Source organism: Siphateles boraxobius, unplaced genomic scaffold, assembly GCF_051911475.1.
Source record: "Siphateles boraxobius isolate OS27281-9 unplaced genomic scaffold, OSU_SipBor_1 75, whole genome shotgun sequence".
NCBI lineage: Eukaryota > Metazoa > Chordata > Actinopteri > Cypriniformes > Leuciscidae > Siphateles > Siphateles boraxobius.
Window position 1 is genome coordinate 982104 of NW_027509203.1, and position 17000 is coordinate 999103.

General features: G+C 42.6%; 1 protein-coding gene across 2 annotated transcripts in view; it reads left to right on the top strand.

Annotated features, from left to right (window-relative positions):
- Positions 1–17000, top strand: part of cacna2d3a (calcium channel, voltage-dependent, alpha 2/delta subunit 3a) — a 230712-nt gene that overhangs the window by 63901 nt on the left and 149811 nt on the right. For both annotated transcript variants that reach the window (XM_077217632.1, XM_077217633.1), the window contains exons 5-6: positions 8543–8705; positions 12922–13053. In XM_077217632.1, the coding sequence (XP_077073747.1) occupies positions 8543–8705; positions 12922–13053 (295 nt within the window). The remainder of the gene's footprint in view (positions 1–8542; positions 8706–12921; positions 13054–17000) is intronic.

Here is a 17000-nt window from a genome sequence, read left to right on the forward strand (position 1 = left end):
AAGGAATTTAAAAGAGGGATCTATAATGTATCTTTTTTTTTTTACTAATGACTGCTAGTTGACATGTATTTGTAAAGTTACTATCAGAATAAAAGTGTAACCACCCATTATATCACACAACCAGTGGGACACAAAAACATTGATATTTTATTGTCTCTCCTTACATACAATCAAAGTCAAAACATTCTTCAAAAATATCCTCTTTTGTGTTTCACAGAAGAAAGACGGTCATACAGCTTGGAATGATATTTTATTTTTGAGGTGATCTTTCTCATTCTGGTGCAATATGGCAGTATAGAATATGACTGTATAATGTGACCGAAGTTATGGATGACGGGTAAGAAAAGATTCCCTCTCGTTGTGTGTTAAGTTAAAGTAAGTGAAGACATCAGGACTACAGAAACATCTGTCCTCTCAGATGTATGAAACTCTGAGGACCAGTGTACAGTTTTAACCTGTTCAAAGTGAAGTTTCTGCTGAATGGTCCTTCTCAGACTGCTGACTCAATGTCCTGAGCCTGTCAGCACATTCTTCCCTGCGTCACAGTCACTTTACAAGCTTCACACACTTTATACACCTCTATATAGTTACAGCCCGAGACCTTTTGTGCATCGGAAACGTTCTTCATGAAGCCATAGATGCCAATGAAACCCTTGAGCTTCATGAGTAAACAGAGCTTGTAATATGTGAAAAGCCAAGGTTATCTCATTATGAGTGGAACTAATGCTATGGGAGTGATGCTATATGTGTCCTCGTGAGCCGGTGTCTGAAGCATGTGTCTAAACACGCCAATCCGATTGGCCGAACGGATCAACATCGTGACATAGTGTAGCGCACCACCGAATCCATGAATAGACACCAGAAATGCGCGTCGACAGCTTCTTTTTCTTCAGAGGCCATATATCTAAGCATTTGTCTTGTTTGTTTGTGGAAACAAGTCAGGAGTTAAGCTGTCAACATGACAGTCTGGAGATTCAGGTTGTGTGTATCACCTCGTCCCGCTTTATTACACGGAACAGACTGAACTAAAGGCTTAAAGCCGCACTGGAGTGGCTTGAAACGCGCAGCTTTGTTTGATGCGTTGACGTAATTTTCACTGAAACGGGAGGTTAAGGCGGGGCATATTGAATGGCTCCTCCCCCTTTTCAAACAGCCAATAGCGTTTAGTTTCCCTCACAGACTGACAGCACCATGGAAGCGAATCTGAGCGCTGATGATACGCTGGATCAGGTGGTGTTTATAGCATGGGGGGCGGAGCTTCAGATTCTAGAGAGCATTTGATTGGACAGAAGATGTGACGAGAAGCTGAAGTCTGCGGAGATGTCATTAAAATCCCTGATCCATTTAAGCAGAAGTGAGAGACTGTAAGTTTTGAATGCTTAATTATATCTCCTAAATACACACTTTGTCATTGTTTTGGAGCACACCAGTTCATTCATAACCTTAAGGCTAACGTATTTATTCTGAAAGCTAATAAAACGTACATTTTGATTTCAGGGGGCCTTTAAATACACACAACAGGAAACATAACAGGCGTAGAACTAATTAACAATCATGGGAACAAACAAGGAACTAGAACTCAACGTGAGTTAGAAGGCACAGGGGAATCACACTAAAACACAATGAATTAACAGAACGAAATATAACTGAAACATATATACAACATTCAATATTGTTTACGGTTTAGTGACTATTCAAACATATTCATAACCATACTTTCTGTACTAAAGCCTCCAAAGGCTAAACACATTTAACTTACAAGTTTCAAATTCTTCTGATCGAAATTCTGCTTTTCTGGTCATCATTTTTGGTATAGGATCTTATAACACAAGAATCATTTATTGTAAACTTCTTTTTGTGACAATACAGCAGTGCTGAGAAGAGAGTACAGTGAGCAGATGACAGCACTGCTGTAAATATAATACTGCTGATGATTTATTAATAGCTCCTCCAATACACTGCAGTGCTAAAAATATGAACCTGGCAGTGGAGAAGGGCAAAGGGTGTGTGTGTGTGTGTGTGTGTGTGTGTGTGTGTGTGTGTGCCAGAGCAAAGGTATATCTGTGTTCAAATATAGTCAGCAATGTTTATCATAATGTGGCATTTTAACTTGCTTTTGGGTGCATAGCGATGTGTGTGTGTGTGTGTGTGTGTTTGTGTGTGTGTTTGTGTGTGTGTGTGTGTGTGTGTGTTTAAAGCACTTTCTCCAGTGCTGTTTGAGAGATTGCACATGCTGCTGTTCTGATAGCGCTGGCGTCTCTTCTGTCTGTAACCCGAGAGCACATTCTGTCCCCAAATCCCCCAATGTTGGCCGTCCCGTATCTGCAAATCTAGTCCCTTTTGGGAGGATTTCAGGATTCACTGCAGTTATTTTCATGTCTCTCACCTGGTCTAGCGTATTAAAGCCTTCAGAGTTGTGTTTTCTACTTTTATTTTGAAATCTTGTTCATTGGTGTATTGTTACTCTTTGCCCTGATCACTTGAAATTAGTGGTGTCACGATTCCCTCATGTCACGATTCGATACGCATCACGATACTGAACTCGATACGATATTATTGCGATACGTCAAAAAGGTTGTCAAAAATGAACTGTTGATTAAAATGTTAAATTTGGTTATACATTGTGTGTGTAAATGAAAAGTCATGGACTTGGTGCTGAAACCCAACGCAAAGGACAATAGAGACACCAGAATAACAATATTCATGATTCTGAAACTGAAAATACAGAATTATTTCAGATGAATATGCTTGAACTCTGTCACTGACTAGATATATTTAAAATAATGTAGGACACTTTCACTGGTAACATCAGACATTATCAGGACCCACAAATATTCCCCTATTGCATTATTATACATTATATTCAACATTATATATAGTAGTTTTTGTAGTTCTGACACTAAAACACTAAAATCTTGAATTTTTTCTCACAAAGTAACTTTTATTTTGGGTGAATCATACACCACACATATTGTCACTTTCCACGATACATATTGATGCATTTTTGTATGTGAATCATAAACCCAGAGCGTGTGGAGCGTCTCTTGTGGAGATCCCTGAGAATCCCTGACGGCGCTGATGTGTGTAAAAAGCAGAAACTCCTCCTAAACAACGTCCATTGCAGATTCCTGGAATGATTGTGTGAAGTCCCTCTCTATCAGTGTGTGTGTGTTTGTGTGTGTAACATCTGGCCGGGCCACAGCTGGATCTGTCAGTCTGTTCTTCTCTGGCTCATCCTCGGGATGTTCCCAACGGCCTCAAACTAACAGACTCATATGAGCATGAAGCACTCTAAAAAAACACTGGGTTAAAAACAACCCAAGGGCTGGGTAAATATAGGACAGAACAAATTGGGTTGTTAATTTAACCCAGCATACTGGGTTGATTCCTTTTTTCTATAGTACTAGCTTTTAATTTTTTTTTTTACTTCATACTTGAATTCATGTTTACAGATTAACTAAAATCCTCTAAACTAAAAAAAAAAAAAAAAAGAAACTCCACACAACCACTGGTTTGTACGGTAATTCCTTTATTTTTTATCATATTTTACAGAATAGCATATTTTATAGCATATTAGTTTTGAATACATAAAGCATACATTTAAGCTTGTTTAAGAAATATAAGAAGTAAAAATGTACATTTATGAGTAATTGCAGTGTAATGGCCCAGTCTCTGCTGTGCGGTTTCCATTGTACCGGCGCTGGATCTCGCGAGCTTGTGTCGTGTTTATAACTTCAGACCGCAGAAATTTGACTAACTCCATAACCTGTCCATAAACAATCACTGTACAGTTCTGACAACATATTTTGACATCTTAAGTATTTATATTCTGTATCTTTTTGAAAAAAATCATAAAATGTTATGCAGGCATTTTCACTGGGTTATTATATCTGACCCAGGATCTGGATAACACAAAAACTACCCAAACACCGGGTTGTTACGTCTTACCCAGGATCTGGATAACACAAAAACTACGCAAACACTGGGTTGTTATGTCTTACCCAGGAGCTGGATAACACAAAAACTACCCAAACACTGGGTTGTTATGTCTTAGCCAGGATCTGGATAGCAAAAAACTATCCAAACACTGGGTTGTTATGTCTTACACAGGAGCTGGATAACATAAACTATAAAGCACACCCCTGAACACAATGGCGACAGCTTCTGGAAAAAGTCTGAAGCAAGTCGATCAAGGGAATGCCGGGAGTATGGCAACGACACGCAGCGTCTCGTTCCTTCAGGGAACTAGGGTTACATACGTAACCCGGGACGTTCCCTTTCAGGAACGTCGAGCTGCGTGAAACGCTGCGGGAACGCTAATACCCACGTCGCCATAAGAGCAATTGACCGACTGTGTGAATCAAAGATTAAATTCAGCCGAAAGCACCTGCGCCCCAGGGGTGGAGCTGAGGTCTAGGTCATAAAACCTGACGAAAGTATGCGGTGAGGACCAGCCTGCCTCATCACAAACGTCCTGGAGGGAGACTCCTGACAATAAGGCTTTGGAAGCCGCCATACTCCTGGTAGAGTGAGCTCGGACAGCCAAAGGTGAAGGCTGACCAACCGACTCATAGGCAAGTGAGATGGCCTCAACCACCCACTTGCTCATCCTCTGCTTAGACACTGGGGACCCCTTCTTAGGTGGTCCAAAACAAACGAACAGCTGTTCTGATTTTCTCCACAGGGCAGCTCTGTGGACGTAAGCATCTAAAGCCCGAACAGGGCAGAGCAGATTAAGTTTTTCCTGATCAGATGATGTAAAAGGAGGAGGACAGAAGGCCTGCAGAACTATAGGTCTGGCCACATTGGTAGGAGCCTTAGGGACATAACCTGGCCTGGGGTGGAGAAAAGCCTTCACCATCCCAGGTGAAAACTCCAAACACGAAGGAGCAACCGAGAGAGCCTGAATATCTCCGATTCTCTTAAGAGAAGAAATGGCAAGGAGAAAAATAGTCTTCAAAGTAATAAACTTATCAGCAACTTCTTCAATAGGCTCAAAGGGAGCTAGGGAAAGACCTTCTAGGGCGATAGCTAAGTCCCATGCTGGCACCCTCGTGCGGACTACAGGCCTCAGCCTCAAAGTACCAAGAAGAAAGCGAGTTATAAATGGGTGTCTCCCCAGAGAGACTCCACTGAAAGGGACATGGTAAGCAGCAAGTGCCGCCACATACACCTTTAGTGTGGAGGGGGATAGCCCTGAGGAGAAACGCTCCTGCAGGAACTCCAGCACTGCACCCACTGGGCAGTTAACTGGGTCAGACAGGTGTTCTCCACACCAAGAAGTGAAGAGCCTCCACTTCAAGGCATATAACCTCCTCGTGGAAGGAGCTCTGGAATGAAGGATGGTCTCAACAACCTCGGTTGAGAGACCAGCCCCTACGAGCTGGGCCCCCTCAGAGGCCAAGCCCATAGCTTCCACAACTCTGGGCGGGGGTGAAGTATCAACCCGCTCGCCTGAGAGAGAAGGTCCCTCCTGATCGGAATCTCCAGAGGAGAGCCGTCTAGAAGAGACACTAGGTCCGTGAACCATATTCGGGCCGGCCAAAACGGGGCTACCAATAATAGACTGACCCCGTCCCGGCGAACCCTCTCCAGAACTCCTGGGAGCAGAGCAATCGGGGGAAAGAAGTACAGGCGTGACCTCGGCCACGCCTGCACCATAGCGTCCAACCCCAGCGTGGCTGGATGACTGACAGAAAACCACAGTGGACAGTGTGATGTCTCCCTGGACGCAAATAGGTCTACCTCGGCACGACCATACTGCATCCAAAGGAGCTCCACCACCTCGGGGTGGAGTCTCCATTCCCCGGGCCTCGGCCCCTGCCTCGACAGGATGTCCGCTCCCCGATTTAAATACCCCGGGAGATAAATCGCCCTCAATGAGAGAAGCTTCCCCTGGGACCATAGAAGGATCCGGCGAGCCAGATTGTATAACGGGCGAGAGCGCAGACCCCCTTGATGGTTTATGTAAGAGACCACCGATGTGTTGTCGGACCGGACAAGAACATGATGACCTCTCAGGTCTGGCAGGAAGTGCTTCAGAGCCTGAAACACTGCCAACATCTCTAGACAATTTATATGCCAAAATCGACGATGGTCCTGCCACAGACCCTGGGCTGGGCGACCACTCATGATCGACCCCCAGCCTGTGAGGGAAGCATCTGTCGTTAGCGTTACACGATGACAAAGAGCTCGCAACACAGGTCCCTGGGACAGAAACCAAGGATCCCTCCACATGACCAGAGCACGGAGACAACTCCATGTAACTTTGATCCCGCGGAGGGGGTTTCCCCTCGGGGAGAACCCCTTGGTCCTGAGCCACCACTGTAATGGTCTCATGTACAGCAGGCCGCAGGGTATAACACTGGACGCTGCTGCCATCAGACCCAGCAGTCTCTGGAACTGCTTTACAGTGAGCAACTGGCCTAGCTTTACTCTTTTTACAGCTAAGAGAATCGAAGCGATGCGGGCAGGCGACAGACGAGCCCGCATTGCCACAGAATCCCATAGTACCCCCAGAAAAGATGTTATCTGTGATGGAGACAGAACACTCTTTTTGGCATTCAGCCTCAACCCCAATTTTTTGATGTGTGCGAGGACGACATCTCGATGCCGAGCCGCTTGCTGCTGCGATTGAGCGAGAATCAACCAATCGTCTATGTAGTTCAGTATACGAACGCCCTGGAGCCGCAGCGGGAATAGCGCTGCGTCCATGCACTTCGTGAACGTGCGGGTAGATAAAGCTAGGCCAAACGGAAGAACACGATATTGGTACGCTTCGCCCCCGAAAGCGAACCTCAGGAACTTCCTGTGTTGCGGAAGGATGGAGATGTGGAAGTATGCGTCCTTCAGATCTATCGTGGCAAACCAGTCCTCGGACCTTATTTGTGACACGATTTGCTTTAGCGTAAGCATCTTGAATTTGAGCTTGGCTACAGCATGATTTAATAGGCGCAGATCTAAAATTGGACGCAACCCCCCATCCTTCTTTGGAACGATGAAATATCGGCTGTAATAACCTGACTCCTCGCTGGGAGGAGGAACCCGTTCTGTAGCCTTCTTTTGAAGGAGCGTTTCCACCTCTTGTTCCATTACCTGCTCGGGGCCTACCACGGTGGGCAGGACCCAGTTGAATCAAGGAGGAGGAGATCTGAACTGAATGGCATAACCCCTTTCTATCGAATGCAGAACCCACTGAGATATTTTTGGAAGACTTTTCCACTCTGCCAGAAAATCTACTAAGTTTACCAGCCTCTCGAGGCTGGCCTCTGGAATATTTTGAGCAGCAGACACAGCGCCCTGTAATGGCGCACCGGCAGGGGACGACTGGTCTGACTGCTCTAAACCCCTCCTCAGAGGGGGTGAGCGTCCCTCGGGAAAGCGCTCGCTGGGCCCGTCTGTGCCCCGACACGAAGGCGGGGTTGGCAGAAGGGACCCCTGAGGGCACCGTGAGAGAACGGGCACCGTCTGAAGCGGTGAACACCTCCCTCTCACGGTGGGGACCACCCTCAGCATCCTGACACCAGTGGCGTCAGGACTTCTTAGACGAAGCCTTCCTAGCCATAATGACTGTCCTCAGATCAGTCTTACCACTAGAAGGCTTCGCCTGAGACAGTCCCAGGAGCTGGATAACACAAAAACTACCCAAACACTGGGTTGTTATGTCTTACCCAGGATCTGGATAACACAAAAACTACCCAAACACTGGGTTGTTATGTCTTACCCAGGATCTGGATAACACAAAAACTACGCAAACACTGGGTTGTTATGTCTTACCCAGGATCTGGATAGCACAATAACTACCCAAACACTGGGTTGTTATGTCTTACCCAGGATCTGGATAGCACAAAAACTACGCAAACACTGGGTTGTTATGTCTTACCCAGGATCTGGATAACACAAAAACTACGCAAACACTGGGTTTTTATGTCTTACCCAGGATCTGGATAACATAAAAACTACCCAAACACTGGGTTGTTACGTCTTACCCAGGATCTGGATAACACAAAAACCACCCAAACACCGGGTTGGTGCGTCTTACCCAGGATCTGGGTAACGCAAAACTACCCAAACACAAAAAAATAAAAAGAACCCAAAAAATGTACCCAAAAGGCTCAACCCAGGAATTGAGTAGAAAAAATAACGCAAGACTTTTTAGAGTGTGGCATTCACATAACAATTATGATTTATATTATGTGAGTGTTTATGTTTCTGGTAGACCTAACCTCATGTGTTTAGGTGATGAATTAGGTGAAGGCTTGACTATAAAAGTGAGTTTTTACTCTAGAATTAATTTGCCAGTGTGTCGGATACAGAGCAATGCTGGAATGGCTATTCCTGAGTTTAGGAGCCAAACAAAGACATTGATCTTCCTCCTGCAGAGAGTGTTGCAGTCACTGTAAGCGGACTGTAGTGCAGGGGTGTGCGAGTGTCACGACTCGCGTACAGTCGAAAAGCCATATTTCTGCATCTGCCTGGATCACCAATCACCAGTTTATGATGACCTCACCCATGTCCCATCGTTCTCTCTCTCTCCTGACAGTATGAGTACTTTAATGCAGTGTTGATCAACGAGGTGGATGACGAGGGCAAGAGCGTGGAGCTGGGTGGAGAATTCATCCTGCAGCCCAATGAACATTTCAATAACCTGTCTGTGAACCTCAGCCTCAGTGTGGTCCAGGTGCCCACGAACATGTACAACAAAGGTATGATCAGCATCGCACTCTAGACACATCACTCACTCCAAGATGACGGACAACAACATAATGGTTTAGACACTCTAGGTTTATATACACATTTATTTAGTAGTCAGTTCCAGGCCCCTAATTTGATTGGCCATACAATGTTCAAATACTGCTGATATTTCATATAACAATACTGGAACGATCCGAGGAAGACGGAGATGACAAGTTTGTTTAATAAATAACTAAATAAATACAGCCAACATAATGTGTTGCTACAGTTTAAAGCCCTCTAAATACACTATTTTACAAAGACAAAACTGTTTGAGAATTGATAAGAATTTAAAAGGTAAGAGATTGATAAATTAAGTGCAAGCAGTATTCTAAAAGAAAAAGCAACAAAAAATATGCAAAAGATTGTGGTGGGCTTAATAACGTCACTTTCCCAATTCACTAGATGTAATTACACAGCATTATTAGACTTAATTCAAGATACACATTTGTAGTATTAACAATATAAAATATTACGGATCTCACTAAGAAATGGATGTATAAATTGTAGTCATTCTCCTGACTTCCATTCATTTTGTATGCAAATTATTTTTGCAAATCATTGAAGAGGCAAATGAGTGTAAATATGCAAAGTACCAGGAACAGCTGTAATGCTATTAGCGACATTCATAATTTCACTTGTAAAAATCCAACAATAAATAACTACTACTTAAAAAAAAATTTTACGAAACAAAATTAGATATACTGCAGTGGCTAAAAGTGATGTCCGACCTTGAAAAATTAACATATTCAACCTTTATTCAAATACAATTAAAAATGTGATAAGATTTTGTAAGCATATCGTGTAGTCGTCCTTGGAGTTGATTGTTTTATTTGTGAAACCGAAATGAAAAAAAATTTAGTGACATAATTTTTGGGCAGTCTGACATAGAAGGAACTTATAAATACATGCAAAGCCAAGGTGTGTTTTACCGAGTCCGAGTCCGAGTCCGAGACCGAGTCTGAGATCGAGACCGAAACCGAGACCGAGTCCGAGTCCGAGTCCGAGACCGAGTCCGAGTCCGAGATCGAGACCGAGACCGAGACCGAGTCCGAGACCGAGACCGAGTCCTAGAACGAGACCGAGTCCGAGACCGAGTCCGAGACCGAGTTCGAGTCCGAGACCGAGTCCGAGACCGAGTCCGAGTCCGAGTCCGAGACCGAGACCGAGACCGAGTCCGAGACCGAGTCCGAGACCGAGTCCGAGACCGAGTCCGATTCCGAGACCGAGACCGAGACCGAGTCCGAGTCCGAGACCGAGTCCGAGACCGAGACCGAGACCGAGTCCGAGTCCGAGACCGAGACCGAGTCCGAGACCGAGTCCGAGACCGAGTCCGAGTCCGAGACCGAGACCGAGTCCGAGTCCGAGACCGAGTCCGAGACCGAGTCCGAGATCGAGTCCGAGACCGAGCCCGAGACCGAGACCGAGTCCGAGTCCAAGACCGAGACCGAGTCCAAGACCGAGACCGAGTCCGAGTCTGAGACCGAGTCCGAGTCCGAGACCGATTTCGAGACCAAGAACAAGACCGAGCCCGAGAACGAGTCCGAGTCCGAGTCCGAGATCGAGATCGAGTCCGAGTCCGAGTCCGAGAACGAGAACGAGTCCGAGTCCGAGATCGAGTCCGAGTCCGAGTCCGAGGGGACTTTCACACTGACAGTTTAGTTCGGAACGGGGCACAGTTCGCATGAAAAATCGCTAATGTGAACGCTGTCATGGGACCCAGGTGCGCACTGGGGTATCGAACTCGAGAGTGCCTGGAGGAGGTGGTCTGAGTTCGGTTGCTCCTGAACTGTGCTGCGATTCGCGTGTATGTGAAAACAACACGGACTCGGATGCGCACTTGTTCAGGAAGTAAAGGATCCTGCGCATGCGTTTTAGCCGATTATGATGTATTTAGTTAAATAAAACACACGTAAGGGATGAAGATTTACCCTGGATACGAGCAAGAGTGAGTCTGCAGTGTATTCACGCATAGTGCGTGCAATCAGGGCAACAAATTAATGGAAATCCACTGTCTCCTCAAAAGAGTCCATTTGCAAGCAGCGGAAAGACAGATTATGAGAAACACACACACAGTTAACCTGCGTTGTTTACTCAGCTATAAATAATAGCACCAAATTAATAAAAAAACACAATATATTGACCCACGTCGTGTTTTCTATCATGCGCCGTGCACGTTTGCAATGACGTAAGATGCACGCAAATGCACCAGAGTTCGATAGAATCAAGTTGAGTGTGAAACCAGACCAACGCTGCGGGGGGCGCCGGGAACAATCGCGCCCGGGCTCGGACCGCAGCAAACGAGCCCAGTGTAAAAGCCCCCCGAGTCCGAGACCGAGTCCGAGTCCGAGACCGAGTCCGAGTCCGAGATCGAGACCGAGACCGAGACCGAGACCGAGACCGAATCCGAGATCGAGTCCGAGACCGATTCCGAGTCCGAGACCGAGTCCGAGTCCGAGACCGAGTCCGAGACCGAGACCGAGACCGAGTCCGAGACCGAGACCGAGTCCGAGTCTGAGTCCGAGACCGAGTCCGAGTCCGAGACCGAGTCCGAGTCCGAGTCCGAGACCGAGACCGAGACCGAGACCGAGACCGAGTCCGAATCCGAGATCGAGTCCGAGACCGATTCCGAGTCCGAGACCGAGTCCGAGTCCGAGACCGAGTCCGAGACCGAGTCCGAGACCGATTTCGAGACCGAGTCCGAGACCGAGTCCGAGACCGAGTCCGAGACCGAGTCCGAGACCGAGACCGAGTCCGAGTCCGAGACCGAGACCGAGTCCGAGACTACAAAACTGGGACAACCCTTTTAGACCATTCATTATATTCATTATAATCACTGTAAATGTAACTTCAGAAAAAGGAAGATATAACGAGCATAAGGAGTCCCCAATGGAACCCAGAATGCATTGCATTTACACTGAAGGATTATTTTCTTTATTGTGTGGATAAAGCACCACTTTATTGAAGATTCTGCTGAGAGCTATCCCTCTCTCATCTTTCATATGCAAAATACACTCTTGGGTAAGACGCTTGCTTAATTGTATAAAAATGAAGCACTTTTATCAATGGACTGCTCAGCTAGGGAATATTAATAATTTGAGTGAGAGTATTTGCATTGATGTTTTTGTTTTATTTGTACTGCACTTTAAAGCTGCTGTACTGAAGATTATTTGGTTAAAATTGAGCTAGTACATCACATTAGTGTTGTGTTAGTGTTATTATGGTCTCTTTGCCTTACCTAATTCCACAATGGTAATCTTATCATACTGGTGTATAATTTGAGGTGTTTGCAGATCGGGTCAGTTACCCATGAGGCCATGGGATAGGAGTTGGTACAATAAATCAAAGTTAAGGATGGAAACTGCTAGTTTTTCTGTTTTATTTTGCTTTTTTAAATATGAAAATGATGTAATAGGATTTGTGTAGATTCAATGACTTAGACATTTTTTAGCAATTGAGAGGAAGCAATCTGATTGCTTACTTCAGAAGACAGTGATCAAAGAATGTTTTCTTTTGTATAGATTTCCAAAACTTAATAAATAAACTGGCCAATGCACTGACTTCCATGAAGTGCAGAGTCAGCTTTAGCATTGATTTAACCATGAAGGTGGGGTTCAGAGTTCAAATAATTCCAACACCTTGTTTCGTTACAGAATGAATCAGCATTTTTGAGTGAATTGGTTGAATGAAAGTCACTAATGAAGAGCGCCACCTACTGGCACAACAGTGTAACCTGAAGTGATTGGTGCTTTCGAAACACTGCTGCCTTTGTAAATCATTTGTTTTGAATGAGTGATTCAGAGTGTGTATCAAACCGCCAAAGTCACGTGATTCCAGTAAACAAGGGTTTATTATATAAAGTTTTGAAATTGCAATGGTTTGCCACTAGGGGGCGATCTCAGTGAACCCATGAACCAGTGTTTATATGGTTTATGGGATACTATGTGGTCTACAGGTATATGGATATTTATCTAATCCCAGATCAGTTCTATAAAGTTAAATTATTAATTGTTAAATTATTAATTGTTAAAGTTAATAATCACCTTTTTATAATACATTTTTACAATGTCCCTCAAGACTGGACAGCAGCTTTCCAGATATCAGAATGCCACAATTTTTTGAGATTTCATAATACTGTATTCACTGTTAAAAATGTACAAACCAATGAATTTCCGACTTGTGTTGCAGACTCAGCCATAATGAATGGGGTATACTGGTCAGAGGCTCTCAATACGGTGTTTGTGGACAACTTTAATAGAGACCCTTCTCTCATATGGCAGTACTTTGGTAGCGCCAAAGGTTTCTTCAGACAGTATCCAGGTAAGGTTTGTGTTGTTGCTGTTGTTTTCTGTTTCTCATAGGCTGGCAAGGTTCATATAGAGTTTGGAAAATGCTTGATTTTACCTGATAAGATTTCAAGGTTTGAAATGTGCCTCAATTTTGAATATGTACTTTGAAAATGCTTTATATTTGTACCTTAGAATGTCTAGTGTGATTAAGAAGAAGTAGCCCTTGCACATGGGGAGTCTCATTGCTCGGATGTAATTTTAGCGTGTAGAAGTACACGTGATGCATTACTTCAGTTCAGAGGAGACCGGATTCTTCATGACACTGTTTGACAGTCGACAGGGAGAGAAGTGTTCAGGAGAGCAACGACACGAAAGATATGAACGAGTGATCACATTAAATCTAAATGTACTCTGCTTTATTTTCTCCCTTGTGTCTGTGGAAATAATTGGTCCTTATTAGCGATGTACCAGTGTATCATACATCAATATCTGCTAGTAACAGTAATAATCTACACTATTAGACAGTGCTAACTGCTTAATGATAGCCGATAATCAACATTGATTATCCTCCTGTCCATCAAAAGGAAAACGCATTAGACAGTTCAGAATTGTTCAGAGAAGAAAAATATCTCTGTCTGACGTAGAATTGATTTGTCTGGTTTGCAAATGACTTGTGATGCGCAGCATGAAAACAAAACTCAAGCAAGGAACACAGTAATAATCGAATGCTCCCATTATAATCATCGAACATTTTTCCATGAAAGTTTGAGCCCAGATGTAGTGTGAGAGTTCTTGATTCCCGTGAACATTTATAGTCAACAAAGCTCTCTACTGAGCTATTGAGTGTTACACCATATACATTGCGATGTATAAAGATAAAATACATCAATGTTCAATAAATACTTGCATTTATTATTATAAATTATTCCACAAATTAACCCTTTCATGCATGAATTATGACAACCTCAGTCAGGATTTTTTCCCTGTGTTTTTATTGCTCATTAAAAACAAAAATTTAACTTTTATAATTTTTTACACGTATTTTTCAAAGATATTTTCAGATGTCCACTTGAGTAGACAGTATGCATTTTTGAAGAGATACCGTTTTAAAAATAATACAGTGATAAAAGTTATTCTGTTTGTATTTAACAAATCAATAAAATTATATAAAATCAGGTGAAAGCAATACAATATATACAAAAAAATATAATACAGCTTCAATTATTGCAAACACAAATAATTTTGTTCCCGTTAGACCAGAGAAGATGGAGAAGGACTTTCTCCACCGGCCAAACAATTTACACCTTAAAAATACAAGCAGCTTTTCTAACTTACAAGTCAGTCAAGTCTCCTTCATTTATATAGAGCTTTTAACAATATAGATTGTTTCAAAGCAGCTGTACAGTGATAGTAGGAAATTACAGTAACAGAGATTGTATAATCAAGTTGCGTTTTTTTAACAAGTGGTTTAATAATAGCCAGCATAAAAGTTTTTGGTACGTATCCTAGTGACAAAGATGAATTAATGATGTTAAGAAGAGGATCTATGACTTCTGGAAGCATCTCTTTCAGTAGTTTAGTCGATATAGGGTCTAACATACATGTTCTCGATTTAGATGATTTAATGAGTTTAGAAAATTCTTCCTCTCCTATAGCAATGAATGAATACAGTTTTTCGTCACTTTGACTACACTGCACTGTCTGATGCGGTACTGTAGTAGACGGTTCCATAGTTATAATTTTCTCCCTGATATTATCTATCTTATAAGTGAAGAAGGTTATAAAGTAATTACTGCTGAGCTGCTTGCAAACGTCTGGGGTTGAAACTTTATTTTTCGTTAGTTAAGCCACTGTTTCAATAAATACCTAGGGTTTTGTTTATTTTCTTCTAATAGGCTTGAAAAATAAGCAGATCTAGCAGCTTTTAAAGCCTCTCTGTATGCAATAGAGCTCTCCTTCCATGCAATCCGAAATACCTCTAGTTTTGTTTTCTTCCAGTTGCTCTCCATTATTCTGGCTGCTCTCTTAAGGGCCTGTGTGTGTGTGTGTGTGTGTGTGTGTGTGTGTGTGTGTGTGTGTGTGTGTGTGTGTGTGTGTGTGTGTGTGTGTGTGTGTGTGTGTGTGTGTGTGTGTGTGTGTGTGTGTGTGTGTGTGTGTGTGTGTGTGTGTGTGTGTGTGCTCATTGTACCACAGCGTTGGACTATTTTCTTTAATCTTCTTTAAGCGCAAAGGAGCAACTGTGTCTAAAGTGCTGGAAAAGAGAGAGTTAAAAGTTTCTGTCGCAATATCGAATTCTTCTAAGCTATCTGGGATGTTGAGATGATGAAACTGATTAGGAAGATTATTGATAAAGCAATCTTTAGTGGCAGAAGTGATAGGTCTAAAATATTTGTAACACGGAGTTGGCTTTGCAGCCTTGGCTAAATGAAGTTTACATGAGACTAGATAATGATCTGAGATGTCGTTGCTCTGCTGCAGAATTTCAACAGCATCAACATCTATTCCATGTGATAATATTAGATCTAGAGTATGATTACGACAATGAGTAGGTCCTGACACGTGTTGTCTAACTCCAATAGAGTTAAGAATGTCTTTAAATGCCAATCTCAATGCATCTTTTTCATTATCTACATGTATATTAAAATAAACCAACAATTAGGACTTTATCTGCAGCCAGTACTAACTCTAATAGAAAGTCAGCAAATTCTTTGATAAAGTCTGTATGGTGCCCTGGTGGCCTGTATACAGTAGCCATCACAAATCTTAAACTTGACTTATCATTTACACTATATATTGTTACATTAAGCACCAACACTTCAAAATAATTATATTTGAAACTAGACTTCTCAGTAATTCTGAAAATATTACTATAAATTACAGCAACACCCCCCTCTTTGCCTTTTAGACGAGGTTCATGTTTATAACAGTAATCATGGGGGGTGGACTCATTTAAAGTAATGTAATCGTCTGGTTTTAGCCAGGTTTCTGTCATACACAGCACATCTAGGTTATAATCTGTAATCATATCATTAACAATAAGTGCTTTTGAAGTAAGGGATCGAATATTCAGCAACCCAAGCTTAATCATTTGTTTTTTTTATCATTTTTGTTTTTTATCTGTTGAATTAAATTTTTACCCTTAAATTTTTTGTATTTCCTAATTCGGGGAACAGACACAGTCTCTATATGACGATATCTAGGTGAAAGAGTTTCTGTGTGATGATATCTAGGTGAAAGAGTCTCTATATGATGATATCTAGGTGAAATACTCTCTATATGACGATATCTAGGTGAAAGAGTCTCTATATGACGATATCTTGGTGAAAGAGTCTCTATATGATTATATCTAGGTGAAAGAGTCTCTATATGACGATATCTAGGTGAAAGAGTCTCTATATGATTATATCTAGGTGAAAGAGTCCCTATATGACGATATCTAGGTGAAAGAGTCTCTATATGACGATATCTAGGTGAAAGAGTCTCTATATGATTATATCTAGGTGAAAGAGTCTCTATATGATGATATCTAGGTGAAAGAGTCTCTATATGACGATATCTAGGTGAAAGAGTCTCTATATGATGATATCTAGGTGAAAGAGTCTCTATATGATTATATCTAGGTGAAAGAGTCTCTATATGATGATATCTAGGTGAAAGAGTCTCTATATGACGATATCTAGGTGAAATACTCTCTATATGACGATATCTAGGTGAAAGAGTTTCTATATGACGATATCTAGGTGAAAGAGTCTCTATATGATTATATCTAGGTGAAAGAGTCTATATGATGATATCTAGGTGAAATACTCTCTGTATGACGACATCTAGGTGAAAGAGTCTCTATATGACGATATCTAGGTGAAAGAGTCTCTATATGATTATATCTAGGTGAAAGAGTCTCTATGTGATTATATCTAGGTGAAAGAGTCTCTATATGATGATATCTAGGTGAAAGAGTCTCTATATGATGATATCTAG